Source organism: Mobula birostris, chromosome 20 (assembly GCF_030028105.1).
Source record: "Mobula birostris isolate sMobBir1 chromosome 20, sMobBir1.hap1, whole genome shotgun sequence".
Classification (NCBI taxonomy): domain Eukaryota; kingdom Metazoa; phylum Chordata; class Chondrichthyes; order Myliobatiformes; family Myliobatidae; genus Mobula; species Mobula birostris.
Genome location: NC_092389.1, coordinates 35822759 through 35840107, shown reverse-complemented (window position 1 = coordinate 35840107; position 17349 = coordinate 35822759). Strand labels below are relative to the sequence as shown.

General features: G+C 42.2%; 1 protein-coding gene across 6 annotated transcripts in view; it reads left to right on the top strand.

The window, feature by feature from the left end:
- The window catches only part of acad8 (acyl-CoA dehydrogenase family, member 8), a 103377-nt gene extending 86393 nt beyond the window's left edge, over positions 1–16984 (top strand). The window contains exons 9-10 of one of the 6 annotated variants that reach the window (XM_072238515.1): positions 12368–12470; positions 16191–16984. In XM_072238515.1, coding sequence (XP_072094616.1) covers positions 12368–12470; positions 16191–16243 — 156 coding nt within the window. In that variant the 3' untranslated portion in view covers positions 16244–16984. The other 5 variants (XM_072238509.1, XM_072238512.1, XM_072238514.1 and 2 more) reach the window with 5 other exon arrangements.
- Positions 16985–17349: the final 365 nt, after the last annotated feature.

Genomic DNA, 17349 nt, shown 5'->3' with positions numbered 1-17349 from the left:
GTAACTATAACCCAGTCAGTTAAACCTTGGTGGTGAAGCTGCTTCTAGAAATGATCAAAATAGAGAACATTTGGGTGTAGGCAGGAAAGATTTGCTGAGACTAATTGGTTATAGATAACCTGAATGGGATTTTGACTAAACATTGTTCAGGGCAGTGCAGTTAAGACTAATGGCTATTGACAGCAGAATTACACAGGTCATACACAGGCAGAATGGTGATGGATAACCACCAGGAAAAACATGAGGTGTAGGGAGATAGTGTAAGAGCCCTCAGCGGCCTGCTCCTTTCAAAAAATTACTATTGGGTATTATGGCCTCTCAGGGAAAGCATCTACAGCCAAGTTTCTACAACCATGGTTGGTTCTGTTGAACAACAGTGGAGGAAGGAGTCAGAAAGTTTAGTGAGTGGACTCAATATTGAGGGTTACATACAGGTGTTTGTGACTGCAGTTGAGACTGCCAAACAATATGTTGTCTCCCTGGTGCCAGCCTCAGAGATGTCCTAAGAAACTGCAAGGCATTCCGAATGGGAAGGGTGACAAGCTAAAGGTCATGGTACATGTCAATATTAACAACGTAGAGAGGAAGAAACATGAGGTCTAGCAACAACAATTTATGGAGTTGGGTAGTAGTTTAAAGAGTAGGACCTTCAAGGTTGTAATCTGTGGATTATTTCCCATGCTATGTGTAAGGGAGAAGAGAAGTAGGAGGGTAAGTTAGATTAATGCTCCACTACAGCATTGATGTTGGAGAAAGGGCTTTAGAAGCTTGGATCAATGCGACTACTGCAGGAGCAGGTTCTGGGAGGGTTGCTCTGGTGATGGTGAAGGTTTAAAGTAATATGACAGAAGGATGAATTCTGAGAAGTAGTCAGTGCATGAGGAGATGGAGTCATATGTAGAAGACAACTAAGCAAGTTTGGTCAATAGTATAGACAGGATAACGTGGGAAGACAGGTAGGCTAAACTACATCTGTTTTAATGCAAGAAGCCTGGCTGACGAGTTTATGGCATTAATTAGCACATCAGATTAGAGAAAGTTTCGAGCATGATAGAAAGGGGTGGTAATAGAGTAGAGGGCATCGCAGTATTGATATGAAGACCATCACTGCAAATCTTGAGGAGAATGTCCTGGAAAGCACTTCAAATGAGGTGCCATGGGTAAAAGTTAGATATAAGGAAGAGGCAGTCAATTTGCTGAGGTGTACTATAGGTCCCCAACAGTCAGTGGGAGATAGAGGAGCAAGTATGTAGACAAATCATAAGTAACTATCAGAACAATCGTGTTATAGAAGTGAGCATGTTTAATTTCCCCTGAATTGACTGGGATCACTTTTATGTGAGGGTCTTAGATTAGGTGGAATCTGTAAAGTACATCCAGGACAGTTTTTAGAACTTGTACATAGTGAGTCATACTGCAGCAGTGGCTCTACTGGGCTTAACCTTTGGAAAAGAAACCAGGCAAGTACTGGTGGGGAGCGGTTGGAGATAGTGATCATAGTTATGTAAATTTCAAAGTAATTATGGAAAGGCAACTAAAACAGAGTAAACTTGTGGAGTGTGTTTGAAAGATCTCAAAAAAGAAATTAGGAAAGCAAAGAAGAGCCATAGAATATCACTGGCACTGGTAAAGGGAATTCCATGGCATTTTATGAATACAAGAACAGTGGATTCCAGGTAATTAGGACACATCAGGACCAGTACATTTTGTCCGAATTAAGTGACTGTCCCAATTAGCCAAAGTTTCATGGAAATTGTTTTTTAAATAGTGTAAAAAAGACAAACTATCATTCAACTGAGTAACAATTTATGTATTTAAATGAAATACAGAATGAATGAGAAAACTACCAATACCTCTACAGTACAATAAAACTGTATTAGTTCCTAATACTTATTGACTGAGGAATACACCCAGTGTATACTGCCATGTTCTTTTGTTTGACTGTAAATGAGCAAAATCACTGGAGACACCTAGTGCAGATAACAGACTGTCTTCATACAATCAATGCTTTTGACGATTATATTCTCCAAATCTTTATTTTCATTGTAACATTCAAGAAAATTGTCCATACCTGCAAATTTTTTGTAATTCCTAACTTGTTGAAGTCGTGAAGTTGTTTCATTTTCACTCCTGGCTATTTCTGGCATTTCCAAGCCTGAATGCTGGAAACTACGGTGAGCAAAATAGTTCTAAGATGTCTTATTACTTATTTCTCGCCAACTATCAGTTGAAAAAAATAATTGTTTTTGAACACCAACACATGCAACTGACTCTAAAAACTTTGCACGTGTCTGACACTAGATAGAAACTATTTGACAACAGTCTCCTGCCCCACTTAAGCGGCATGGTGTCCCAAATAAATGAAGGGAATCCTGGCTATTTTTCCATTAGTTCTTGTACTTTAAGAGTTGATGCAGATAAGCGGCTGCCCCGATTAACCGATGGCCCAATTAACCGGAATCAACTATATTTGGAACCAGAGGATAACCAAGTCTTCTTAAGGACCAAAGGGGCAGTCTCTGTGTAGAGCCAGGGAATGTGGACGAGATGCTAAATTAAAACTTCTCTTCTGTATGTGTGTGAGTTCATGGAGAGGGATGGTGAAATTCAGGATCAGAATCAGGTTTAATATCACCGGCATATGTCATGAAATTTGTTAACTTAGTGGCAGCAGTGCAATGCAGTACATGATAAATACAGAAAAAAATAAATAAATCAGTTACAGTAAATATATATATATATATATATATATACACACACACACATTAAATAGTTAAAATAGTGCAAAAGCAGGAAAAAAAAAGTTGAAGCTGTGTTCATGGGTTCAATGTCCATTTAGGAATCGGGTGGTAGAGGGGAAGAAGCTGTTCCTGAATCGCTGAGTGTGTGCCTTCAGGCTCCTGTACCTCCTACCTGATGGTAACAGTGAGAAAAGGGCATGCCCTGGGTGCTGGGGGTCCTTAATAATGGTTGCTGCCTTTCTGAGACACCGCTCCTTGAAGGTGTCCTGGATACTACAGAGGCTAGTACCCAAGATGGGAGCTGATGAATTTTACAACTTTCTGTAGCTTCTTTCAATCTGTGCAGTAGTACCTGCACCCCCGTACCAGATAGTGATGCAGCCTGTCAGAATGCTGTCCACGGTACATCTGGAAAAGTTTTCGAGTGTTTTAGGTGACAAACCAAATATCCTCAAACTCCTAATGAACTACAGCTGCTGTCTTGCCTCCTTTATAACTGCATCGATATTTTGGGACCAGGTTAGATCCTCAGAGATACTGACACTCAGAAACTTGAAACTGCTCACTCTCTCCACTTGTGATCCCTCTATGAAGATTGGTGTGTGTTCCCTCCTCTTACCCTTTCAGAAGTCCACAATCAGCTCTTTGGTCTTACTGATGTTGAGTGCAAGGTTGTTGCTGTGACACCATTCAACTAGCTGGTTTATCTTGCTCCTGTACGCCCTCTCATTTCCATCTGAGTTTTTGCCAACAAGAACATTCTAGAGCAGGTTAGTATTATGAAGGAGAAGGTGCTAGATGTCTTGCGGTAAGTAAAGGTGAACTGATGAGATGTACTTCAGGCTGCTATAGGAAGGAAGGGATTAGGTTACTGGGGCCTTCATGGAGATTTTTGCATCTTTACTAGGCTGACAGGAGGGCAGCTGGGATAAGCTGTTAACTACAGACCAGTGGGAGAGATATTGGAAAAAAATTTCCAAGGGATATGAATTATCTTCACTTGGAGGGGTAGGGGTTTATTATTGGTCATCAATATGGCATTATTTGTGGGAAAAAAACTGTCTCACAATGTGATTGTTTTCATTAAGGAAGTAACCATATTGAAGGGGGCAGTGTGGTAGATGATGTATACGTGGAATGTATGAAGGCTGGTCCAGAAGAGTTCCAGAACAGGCTGGCAAATGGGATCCAAATAGCTCAATCATAGGAGATGGTGGTGAAAGGTTGTCTATCTGGTAGAAATCTATGGTGCAACATTCCTGGAGAGACCCTTGATGTTTGTGACATAGATTTATCACTTGACTGTGAAGTTAGGAGGGAGATCAATTTAGAAATGTTACAAACATCTGTGGTGATGCAGATAGCAAGAAGAACAACATAAAACATGAATTCTGTGCCAATTCTCACTCAGACCACTTCTCCAATTTATAACAGTGAAATCGAGGATCTCCTGTGGGCAAACAATTGATCCTTCTGCTCCCAGCCCCTGGCATGGAGGTCCTCCTCATGATAGTTAGTCTCTGGAGTTGTCAGTGCTTTGCATTTGAAGCCCTTCAGTCTTATACTCTTTTCCTTATCAGTTCAACTGCTGCGTTTCTATCTTGTTCTAGTTTATCTGGTTATCGTGTGACACCATCCCATTGGCTGTAATTTTAATGTCCTTCTCGCAACTAATAACTTGTAATTAATTTCTCTTTGTTCTGAATCAGAGTAGGTCAAGCATTTAGAGATGGCTTTTTAGAGCAGCTTGTTATTGAGCCCACTAGGGGATCAGCTGTGCTGGATTGGGTGTTGTGCAATGAATTGGAGGAGATAAGAGAGCTTAAGGTTAAGGAACCCTTAGGGAACAGTGATCACACTATGATCGAGTTCACATTGAAATTTGAGAGGGAAAAATAAAATCCAATGTGTCAGTATTTCAGTGGAATAAAGGAAATTACAATGGCACGAGAGGGGAACTGGCCAAAGTTGACTGGAAAGAGACACTTGCAAGAAAGACAGCAGAGCAGCAATGGCTGGAGTTTCTGCGAAAAATGAGGGAAGTGCAAGACAGATATATTCCAAATAAGAAGAAATTTTCAAAGGGAAAAAGGACACTACCGTGGCTGACAAGTGAAGTCAGAGCCAAAGTGAAAGCAAAAGAGAGGGTATACAAGGAAGCCAGAGCTAGTGGGAAGATAGAGGATTGGGCAGCTTTTAAAAACTTGCAGAAGGAAACTAAGAAGGTCATTCAGAAAAAAAAGGTGAATTATGAGAGGAAGCTGGTGACTAATATCAAAGAAGATAATAAAAGCTTTTTTAAGTATATAAAGGGTAAAAGAGAGTCGAGGGTAGATATCGGACCAACACAAAATGATGCTGGAGATATTGTAATGAGAGATGCAGAGATGGCAGAGGAACTGAATGTGTATTTTGCATCAGTCTTCACAGTGGAAGACGTCTGCAGAATACCGAACATTCAAGAGTGTCAGGGAAGTGAAGTTTGTGCATTGAAAATTGCGACTGAGAAGGTGCTCAGGAAGCTTAATGATCTGAGGGTGGATAAATCTCCTGGACCTGATGGAATGCACCCTCGGGTTCTGAAGGAAGTACCTGGAGAGATTGCGGAGGCATGAACGATGATCTTTCAAGAATCGATAGATTCTAGTATTGTACTGGATGACTAGAAAATTGCAAATGTTACTCCGCTATTTAAGAAGAGTGGGAGGCAGCAGAAAGGAAACTATAGACCTGTTAGTCTGACATCAGTGGTTGGGAAGTTGTTGGAATCAATTGTTAGGGAAGAGATTACAGAGTACCTGGAGGCACATGACAAGATAGACCAAAGCCAGCATGGTTTCCTGAAAGGAAAATCCTGCCTGACAAACCTTCTGCAATTCTTTGAGGAAATTACAAGCAGGGTAGACAAAGGAGATGCAGTAGACATGGTGTACTTGGATTTTCAGAAGGCCTTTGACAAGGTGCCGCACATGAGGCTGCTTAGCAAGATAAGAGCCCATGGAATTACAGGGAATTTACAAGTGTGGGTGGAGCTTTGGCTGGTCAGCAGAAATCAGAGAGTGGGAATAAAGGGATCCTATTCTGGCTGGCTGCTGGTTACCAATGGAGTTCCGCAGGGGTCGGTGTTGGGAACACTGCTTTTTATGATGTATGTCAATGATTTGGACTGCGGTGTTAATGGACTTGTGGCTAAATTTGCCAATGATACAAAGATAGGTGGAAGAGTGAGTAGTGTTGAGGAAATAGAAAGCCTGCAGAGAGACTTAGATATTTTAGGGGAATGGGCAAAGAAGTGACAAATGAAATACAATGTTGGAAAGTGTATGGTCATGCACTTTGGTGGAAGAAATAAACGGGCAGACTATTATATAGATGGGAAGAGAATTCAAAATGCAGAGATGCAAAGGGACTTGGGAGTCCTTGCGCAAGGTACCCTAAAGGTTAACCTCCAGGTTGAGTCGGTTGTGAAGAAGGCGAATGTAATGTTGGCATTCATTTCTAGAGGTATAGAATACAAGAGCAGGGATGTGATGTTGAGGCTCTATAAAGCACTCATGAGACCACATTTGGAGTATTGTGTGCAGTTTTGGGCTCCCTATTTTAGAAAGGATATACTGACATTGGAGAGAGTTCAGACAAGATTCACAAGAATGAATCCAGGAATGAAAGGGTTACCATATGAGGAACGTCTGGCAGCTCTTGGGCTGTATTCCCTGGAGTTCAGGAGAATGAGGGGAGATCTCACAGAAACATTCTGAATGTTAAAAGGCATGAACAGATTAGATATAGGAAGGTTATTTCCCATGGAAGGGGATTCTAGGACAAGAGGGCACAACTTCAGGATTGAAGGACATCCAGTTAGAACTGAGATGCGGAGAAATTACTTTAGTCAGAGGGTGGTAAATCTGTGGAATTTGTTGCCACGAGCGGCTGTGGAGGCCAAGTCATTGGGTGTACTTAAGGCAGAGATAGATAGGTTCTTTATTAGCCAGGGTATCAAAGGGTATGGGGTGAAAGCAGGGAAGTGGGGATGACTGGAAGAATTGGATCAGCCCATGATTGAATGGCCTACTCCTGCTCCTATATCTTATGGTCTTGTGGTCTTAGTTACTAGGCTCTGGTTACTCAGGTCAGACACAGACTCCCTTATTCATAAACCTGCATGTTCTATCTTACCAATGAACACCTCACAAATAACTTTTTATTTGGAAATTATCTGTAGTTCAGCAGATTATCTGGAGCATTATTGTGTCCACTTTAAAATACTTCAATACTGCTATTTCTGAGCAAAACCAATTCATAAGACTGCTCACAAAATGGAGTTACAAAGCAGCTTCACAAAATGACAGTCTCCATTCCTTCAACCACATGGCAAGAACAAAGATATTTGGTTTGCCTGCTCCCACTGTCCTTGACTCGAGTTAGCTGTTTTCTTCATATTTTAATTCCTTCATGGCCAATGGTCAGTAATAAGGAAGGCAAATACACTGTTAATATTCATTTTGAGAGGGCTAGATCATAAAAGCAAGAATGTACTGCTGAGGCTTTATAAGGCATTGGTCAGACCTCATTTGGAATATTGTGAGCAATTTTGGGCCACATATCCGAGAAAAGACGTGTTGGCCCTGGAGAGAGTTCAGAGGATGTTTACTTGAATGGTCCCAGGAATGAAAAGCTTTCAGCTACTGAAAAGCCGAGATAGAGTAGATGTGGAGAGGATGTCTCCATTAGTAGTTTAATCAAAGATCTGGGGGCACAACCTCAGAGTAAAGTGACATCCTTTAAAACTGAGTTGAGGAAGAATTTCTTCAACAAGAGCATGCTGATTCTGTGGAATTTATAGTCAGAAGGCTGTGGAGGTCAAGTCATTGGGTGTATTTAATGCAGAGATTGAAAGCTTCTTGATTGGTAAGGCAGGTGAATGGGGTTGAAATAATACAATGGTAGAGCAGATTCAATGGGCAGAATGGCCAAATTCTGTCCCTGTATATATCTTATGATCTTATAGAGAGAAGGTAGATGTCAGTACCAATAAGTCTGAATGGAAGGACAGGCAGGAGGCAAGTAATAGCACAATAAGATAGATAGGTTGAAGGAATATTTTAGGGGTAAGGGTGATGAACTTAGAGCATAAATCACCTCAAGGAACTATGATGATGTAGCCATTACAGAGACTCGGTTGAGAGAGGGACAGAAATGGGTGCTTAATGTTTCAGGATTTCAATGCTTTAGGAAGGATAGAGAGGGAGATAAAAGAGGATGAGGAATTGCACTGTTAATCAAAGACAATATCGTAGCTGATCCACTGAGTTTATATGGGTAGAACTCAAAAATAAGAAAGGTGCAATTACTCTGATGGGATTATACCACATGTCCTACAATAGCCACTAAGACATTGAGGAACAGATATGCTGGCACGTTAGGGAAAGGTGTAAAATCAACAGGGTTGTTGTCGTAGGTGACTTCAACTTCTGTAATATAGACTGGGGCTTCTTTAGTGCAAGAGTTTTAGATGGGGCAGAGTTTAAGTGCATCCAGAAGGATTTAGTAAACCAGTATGTGGATAATCCAAAGACAGCATCATCTATGGAAGGGAATAAACAGTCAACATTTCAGGCTGAGGACTGATGAAGAGTCTTGAACCAAAACAATGACTGTTTATCCCTCTCTGTAGATGCTGACTGACTTGTTGAGTTCGTCCAGCATTTTGTGTGTGTGTTACTTCAGAAAAACAGTTAAGGTAGGGTAATATCCATTTTCTGTAAGTGGTGTTGCTCTAATTATTGTTTCTTTGAGTGTAGTGGTCAAATGCTGATTACGTGTGGTGATGAGAAACTGAGCCTAGGTTCACTACTGAGATCCTGTAAATGTGCACAATGCTGGGGAATTCTGTCATTTGGGGATCACAATAGTAGTATAATTGCACTCTTAAAATCATGCAAATTGATTATATTGTCAATTTCAACACACACAGAATACTGGAGGAACTCAGCAGGTCAGGCAGCATCTATCAGTTTGCATGATTTTAAGAGTGCATAGAACATAGAAATCTACAACATATTACAGGCCCTTCGGACCACAATGTTGTACTGACCATGTAACCTACTCTAGAAACTGCCTAGAATTTCCCTACTGTGTAGCCCTCTATTTTTCTAAGCTCCATATACCTATCTAAAAGACTCTTAAAAGACCTATTGTATCTGTTTCCACTACCGCCGCTGGCAATGCATTCCACGCACCCACCAATCTCTGTGTGGAAAAACTTACCCCTTACATCCCCTCGGTACCTATTTCCAGCCACATTAGAACTATGCCCCCTCACGTTAGCCACTTCAGCCCCGGAAAGCACCTCTGGCTATCCACACGATCAATGCCCCTCATCATCTTACACACCTCTATCGGGTCACCTGTCATCCTCTGTCGCTCCAAGGAGAAAAGGACAAGTTCACTCAACCCTTTCTCAAAAGGTACACCCTCCAATCCAGGCAACATCCTTGTAAGTCTCCTCTGCACTCTTTCTATAGTATGCACATCCTTCCTGTAGTGAGGTGACCAGAACTGAACACATTATTCCAAGGTGGGGTCTGACCAAGGTGTTGTATAGCTGTAACATTACCTCACAACTCTTGAACCAATCCCACAATTGATGAATGCCAACACCCCATACACCTTCTTAACAACACTGTAAACCTGCGCAGCAGCTTTGAGTGCCCTATAGACACAGACCCCAAGATCTCTAAGATCCTCCACACTGCTAAGAGTTTTACCATTAATATTACATTCTGTCTTCAAATTTGACCTACGAAAATGAACCACTTCACACTTAGCTGGGTTGAAGTCCATCTGCCACTTCTCAGCCCAGTTCTGCATTCTATCAATGTCCCGCTGTAACCTCTGACAACCCCCCAGACTATCCACAACACCTCCAACCTTTGTGTCATCAGAAAACTTAATAACCCACCCTTCTACTTCTTCATCCAGGTCATTTGTAAAAATCACAAAGAGTAGGGGTCGCAGAACAGATTCCTGCACACCACTGGTCACCGACCTCCATGTAGAATACGAACCATCTACAACCACCATTTGTCTTCTGTGGGTAAGCCAGTTCTGGATCCACAAAGCAAGGTCCCCTTGGATCCCATGCCTCCTTACTTTTGGAGACTTGCATGGGAACCTTATCAAATGCCTTTCTGAAATCTATATACACTACATCCACTGCTCTACCTTTATCAATGTGTTTTGTTACATCCTCAAAGAATTCAATCGGGCTCATAAGGCATGACCTGCTCTTGACAAAGCCATGCTGACTACCCCTAATCAGATTATGTCTCTCCAAATGCTCATAAATCCTGTCTCTCAGGATCTTCCCCAACAACTTATCCACCACTGAAGTCAGACTCACCGGTCTACAATTTCTTGGGTTATCTCTACTCCGTTTCTTGAACAAGGGAACAACATTTGCAACCTTCCAATCCTCTGGTACTTCTCCCGCCCCTATTGGTGACACAAAGATCATCGCCAAAGGGTCAGCAATCTCCACCTTCGCTGGGGTATATCTCATCCGGTCCCAGTGACTTATCTAACTTAATACTTTTCAAAAGCTCCAGCACATCCTCTTTCTTAAGGTTTATATGCTCAAGTGTTTCAGTCCGCTGTAAGTCATCCACTGTAAGTCATAGTCATAGTCATAGTCATACTTTATTGATCCCGGGGGAAATTGGTTTTTGTTACAGTTGCTTCATAAATAATAAATGGTAATAGAACCATAAATAGTTAAATAGTAATATGTAAATTATGCTAGTAAATTATGAAATAAGTCCAGGACCAGCCTATTGGCTCAGGGTGTCTGACCCTCCAAGGGAGGAGTTGTAAAGTTTGATGGCCACAGGCAGGAATGACTTCCTATGATGCTCAGTGCTGCATCTTGGTGGAATGAGTCTCTGGCTGAATGTACTCCTGTGCCCACCCAGTACATTATGTAGTGGATGGGAGACATTGACCAAGATGGCATGCAACTTAGACAGCATCCTCTTTTCAGACACCACTGTGAGAGAGTCCAGTTTCATCCCCACAACATCACTGGCCTTACGAATGAGTTTGTTGATTCTGTTGGTGTCTGCTACCCTCAGCCTGCTGCCCTAGCACACAACAGCAAACATGATAGTACTGGCCACCACAGACTCGTAGAACATCCTCAGCATCGTCCAGCAGATGTTAAAGGACCTCAGTCTCCTCAGGAAATAGAGACGGCTCTGACCCTTCTTGTAGACAGCCTCAGTGTTCTTTGACCAGTCCAGTTTATTGTCAATTCGTATCCCCAGGCATTTGTAATCCTCCACCATGTCCACACTGACCCCCTGGATGGAAACAGGGGTCACCGGTACCTTAGCTCTCCTCAGGTCTACCACCAGCTCCTTAGTCTTTTTCACATTAAGTTGCAGATAATTCTGCTCACAGCATGTGACAAAGTTTCCTACCGTAGCCCTGTACTCAGCCTCATCTCCCTTGCTGATGCATCCAACTATGGCAGAGTCATCCGAAAACTTCTGAAGATGACAAGACTCTGTGCAGTAGTTGAAGTCCGATGTGTAAATGGTGAAGAGAAAGGGAGATAAGACAGTCCCCTGTGGAGCCCCAGTGCTGCTGATCACTCTGTCGGACACACAGTGTTGCAAGCACACGTACTGTGGTCTGCCAGTCAGGTAATCAAGAATCCATGATACCAGGGAAGCATCCACCTGCATCGCTGTCAGCTTCTCCCCCAGCAGAGCAGGGCGGATGGTGTTGAACGCACTGGAGAAGTCTAAAAACATGATCCTCAGAGTGCTCGCTGGCTTGACCAGGTGGGCATAGACACGGTTCAGCAGGAAGACGATGGCATCCTCAACTCCTAGTCGGGGCTGGTAGGCAAACTGGAGGGGATCTAAGTGTGGCCTGACCATAGGCCGGAGCAGCTCCAGAACAAGTCTCTCCAGGGTCTTCATGTGGGAGGTCAATGCCAGCGGTCTGTAGTCATTGAGGCCGCTGGGGCACGGCGTCTTCGGCACAGGGACGAGGCAGGACGTCTTCCACAGTACAGGAACCCTCCGGAGCCTCAGGTTCAGGTTGAATACATGGCGAAGTACTCCACATAGTTGAGGGCACAGGCCTTGAGCACCCTGGTACTGACACCATCCGGTCCTGCAGCCTTGCTTGGGTTGAGACGTTTCAGCTGTCTTCTCAATTAGACTACTATTGTGATCTCCAAATGACAGAATTCCCTAGCATTGTGCACATTTACAGGATCTCAGTGGTGGGTCTAGGCTCAGTCTCATCACCACACGTAACAAACAGTCAGCGCTTTGGGCCGAGACTATTCTTCAGGATTGGAAAGGAGCAGGGAAGACACCAGTGGGAGGGGAACTCATTTGTATAATTATGACAATCAATATTGTCAACTGTTTAATACCTTGCAAAGTGTTTTTTAAGTTTTCATGTCATTTCTGCCAAGTTCTATATCACACATTTACAACTTTTGTTTAAATATCTAAACCGAATAATTCCTCTGTGTTAAAGACTAGACACCATAGCATTCACAAAAGTGCATCTTCAGAAAACCTGTTAAGTAAACCAATTGTCTCAAACAGATCTGTAATCAGGCACTGCAGATGCACGGTGGCTATGGATATCTGAAGGACTATGCTGTTCAGCAGTTTGTCCGCGATATAAGGGTGCATCAGATCCTGGAGGGTAAGTATTATTGCTGATTTTTTGTTTGTTTTTGATTTCGTGGAGCTATCTTAATGTGCTGTTTGGAAAGGATGATGAGTGGAAGTCACTAATGTAGTGTTGAACCTCACTGCTTTGTATAGTGATATCTGGCTGTTCTACAAGCTCCTCCAAATGACACCTAACAAAAATGTTGCCGGCTTCTTAATGCTTCTTAATACTTCAAAGTTCAAAGTAAATTTATGATCAAAGTACATATATGTCACCATATACAACCCTGAGATTCATTTTCTTGCAGGCATACTCAATAATTCATAAATAACAATCATAATAGCATCAATGAAAGACCACACCAACTTGGGCATTCAACCAGTGTACAAAAAACAACAATAATAATAATAAGTGTGCAATAAATATCAAGAACATGAGATGAGGAGTCCTCAAAAATGCATTGTGGGAACATTTCAGTGATTGGGCAAATAAAGTTGAGTGAAGTTAACCCCTTTTGTTCAAGAGCCTGATGGTTGAGGGGTAATAACTGTTCCTGAAACTGTTGGTGTGAGTCCTGAGGCTCCTCTACCTTCTACCTGATGGCAGCAGCGAGAAGAGAGCGTGACTTGGGTGGTAAGGGTCCCAATGATTGGATGCTACTTTCCTGCAGCAGCGTCAGAACTAGAAGCTTTACTTCAACTTTACTCTGAAGGTCACTGATGAAAAGCAGTTCAGGTGTTTTGGAAATAGTCTCTCATGAGGATTGCTGCTCCCTATTGCTTTTCTGTCTGTATATTTTTTGACATGCTTGACACCCAGGCGAGGGGTTTGGCAACCTGATCGCACCAAATCAAGCAAGCAGTGGGAAAACGTTGATTCTTCTCTGAGATCAGATAACAGAATCATTCCTGACAACTTCCATAATGTTTTTCTCACTTTCCCAGCTCAGATGATTCCTTCTCCAAGGATACTGTGTAAGCTGCTGACCTGCTCTGTACATCAATCTTCCAGAGCTCCATCCCATTTACTCCATTTGTTCCACTAGAATTTGACTTCCCAAAGTGCATTACCTCACACTTGTCTGGCTTAAATGTCATTTGCTACTACTCTGCCCAACTTTCCAACTGATATGTGTCCTGCTTTATCCCTAGACAATCACCTCTTCACAAATTTTCATGATCCACATATCTAATTGAGTATTTTGAGGGAATACCTAATAAACTGATGATGATGAGTTGGTGGCAGATGTGGTTTACCTGAACTTCATTAAGGCAAAATTCCAGATGATAGGCTAGTCTTGAAGATTAAGGTGCAAGAGATCTGAGGTGTGTGTTGCACAGTTGGGTTGGTGATGAGAGGTCGTGGGTAGTAGTGGTGCATAGGAGCTTTCTGACCAGAAATCTGTAAGAAGCGATATAGCCAGTGCCGGGGCCTTTGTTGTTTAACATAGAACATAGAAATCTACAGCACATTACAGGCCCTTCGGCCCACAATGTTGTGCCGACCATGTAACCTACTCCAGAAACTGCCTAGAATTTCCCTAGCGCATAGCCCTCTGTTTTTCTAAGCTCCACGTACCTATCTTAAGAGACTCTTGAAAGACCCTATTGTATCTGCCTCCACCACCATCGCTGGCAATGCAGTCCACGCACTCACCACTCTGTGTGTGAAAAATTTACCCCTGACATCTCCTCTGTATCTGCTTCCAAGCACCTTAAAACTATGCCCCCTCGTGTTAGCCATTTCAGCCCTGGAAAAAAGCCTCTGGCTATCCACACGATCAATACCCCTCGTCATCTTATACACCTCTATCAGGTCACCTGTCATCCTCCGTCGCTCCAAGGAGAAAGGGCTAAGTTCACTCAACCTGAATAGGTACGCCCTCCAATCCAGGCAACATTCTTGTAAATCTCCTCTGCACTCTCTCTATAGTATCCACATCCTACCCGTAGTGAGGTGACCAGAACTGAACACAGTTTGTAATGTATATATGAATTAGAAAAGAATGTAGATGGTCTGATTCGTCAGATTGCAAATGACAAAAAAAGTTGGTAGTGTATAAGATAAGGTTGCCTAAGGACACTGCAGGGCATAGATCAGAGGGAAAGTTGGGCAGAGCGGTGCAGGCAGAATTTAATCCAGACAAGTGTGAGGTAATTGCTCTTTGGGAAATCAAATCCTGGTGGGACATACAGAATAAAGGCAGGGACCTTAAGAGTGCTGGTGTGCAGAGAGACCCAAGTCCGTAGCTCCCTGAAAGATGGAGTGGTGCGAAAGGCATTTGGTACGCTTGCTTTCATCATCTGAGGCATTGAGTAATAGAGGTGGGATGTCAGGTTTATAAAATTATAATGCGAGCAGGGCAAGTAGTTAGAACAGAGATACTTAGAATTGTGTTTCCATGGCAGGAAAATCTAGAGCTTAAGGAAGATCTGAAGAGTTAAGTTTTTCACAGACAGTAATAGCTATTTGGAACAGGCTACTGAAGAAAGGGGTGGATGTAGATGTAATTATGAGTATGATCTGTCTCTCTGCTATATGGTTCTGTGTATTATTGGAAAGTACCAAAGTTTCTTTGCAAGCCTGTCTCACGCTCTAGGTTCTCTCTGTTCCTCAGAAGGACAAGGCAAAAAGCAGCACAGGAACACCTGAATAACATCCAGGAAGACAGACCATCCTGAATTGAAAATATATCAGTTACTTTGTTATGGCTGGTTTGAAATCACTACCATTTTCAGTGTTTGACAGTTGCATGACAAAGCAATCACAAAGGAGTTTGAAGAGATTTGATATGTCACCAAAGACTCTTACAAATTTCTATGAATGTACGGTGGAGAGCAATCTGACTAGTTGCAACACAGCTTGGTATGGAGCCTACAATGTGCAAGAGGCTGCAGGGGATTGGAGACTCAGCCTGTTCCTTCACAAGCACTACCTTCCCCACCGTCTCGGGCATCTTCAAAAGATGGCAATTGAAGATCGCGGTGTCCGTCTTTAAGGACCCTCACCCTCTGGGACATGACCTCATTACTATCATCAGGAGGAGGTACAGGCGACCGAAGTCCCACACTCAACATTTTAGGTACAGCTTCTTCCTCTCCGCCATCAGATTTCTGAACGGACAATGACAGTAACCCCACTGCTTTGTTATTCCTGTTTTTGCACTATTTATTTTTGTAATTTGTAGACTGAATGTCCTTGTACTGTGTTGTTACCTTTAAACAATAAATGTTATGTCATAGGTAAGTGATAATAAATCTGATTCTGATCCGGCACTGTAATGGATTAAGAATGCAAATCACTGCCTTTTCCCAAAGGCAACTAGTGGTGGATAATAAATACTTGTCCTATAAACAAATGAAAGATTTTAATGCCATGACCATGGGGTTACTTTATCTCTCTGGCCAGTCCCCTCTCTAATATCTGACTACCAACTGGATTCCAGCCTAAGGAGTCCGAATCGTTTGACATCAAAATGTCCAGGTATCATTTCCTGAACCCAAGATTTATGTACTTGGGGCTCAAGCTCACTGGTTGAATGCAACTTCTTTGGGATTTATATGTTTCTTCCAGATATGCTCATCCATAGATTCTTAGTTCCACAGGTGCAGTGTACCATTGCAATTAGGCTTTGATTTATGACAGGTCATTGATAACTGGATACTGTTTATCCATTTCTATTGAAAACTCAGATGCAGGAAGTTATTGTTATCTTGATGAGGATAAGTAACATTTTTTTATTTTCTGTAGGTACCAATGAAGTGATGCGGATGCTTATCTCTCGAAACCTGTTTCATGACTAACTTTGTGGTGAATGAGTACAGTTCTACAAAGTGGAAACAGTTCACTTTATCAAATATTTATCATGTAAAGGAAGTACAAATACCAGCTGCACATCTTCAAGCAAGGATTCAACATCAAACCTTATCACTGAGCTAGTATCTCATCATGAAAACTATTCCCGCACTCCAATGTAAGGTACCTAACCAGCAAAATACAAGTCAATTTTTTTCTTCCTGTTTATTCCTTATCTAGAATAGTTTTCAGAGCCCCAAATCCCTAAGTAACGATAGAGAAGTACCTGGATAGATAAAATATACACTATAACAGCTCAGTTTGTTAGTGTAAGGCAAATCATTGGTGATTAACATCGGAAGTTTAATTCCGTCAGGTATTAAAAGCTTGGAGTGAAGTCTAATAAAAAAAATAGTCTTTGTTTTGTTTTACTCCTTGTGATGTCTACCCTTGCTATAATTTCATGCAAAAATAGTCATTTAAAACCGGATTTACAAAAGGGCAATTGAGCTTGATGAACCTCTGGAATTTCTGTGGATGTAATGAGTGGGGTGGAAGAGGGAAGAACCAGTACTGGACCTGATGAGAAAATAAAATGTAAACTAAAATGACCCAAAGCTAAATGGAAGTGTGAGTTGTGAGAAGAAAGCAGATATGACCCAGTGTGATTTTGGGGCGTAGATCGAGTGGACACCCATAGAAATTTTCTCAGGCGGAAGGGGCATAACTTTAATGTGCTGGAAGGAAAGTATGGGGGGGTGGGATTTCAGAGGCAGGATTTTTTTTATACAGAGTGGTAGGTGGGTGGAATGTGATGCCTGTGGTGGTGGCACAAATATACATTAAGGACATTTAAGAGACTCTTAGATAAGCACAGGGATGAAAGAAAAAATGGAGGTTATGTGGAAGAAAAGGGTTAAATTGATCTTGGAGTAGGTTAAAGGATTGGCACGGTATTAATTTGCTAAAGGGCCTGTACTGTGCTATACCGTTCTATATTCTATGTTAAACACCACGGTAGCATAGCAATTATCACAATGCAGCTACAGCTCAGGGCATTTGAGAGTCCAGAGTTCAATTCTGGTAACGTTCTGTAAAGAGTATCTGTACATCC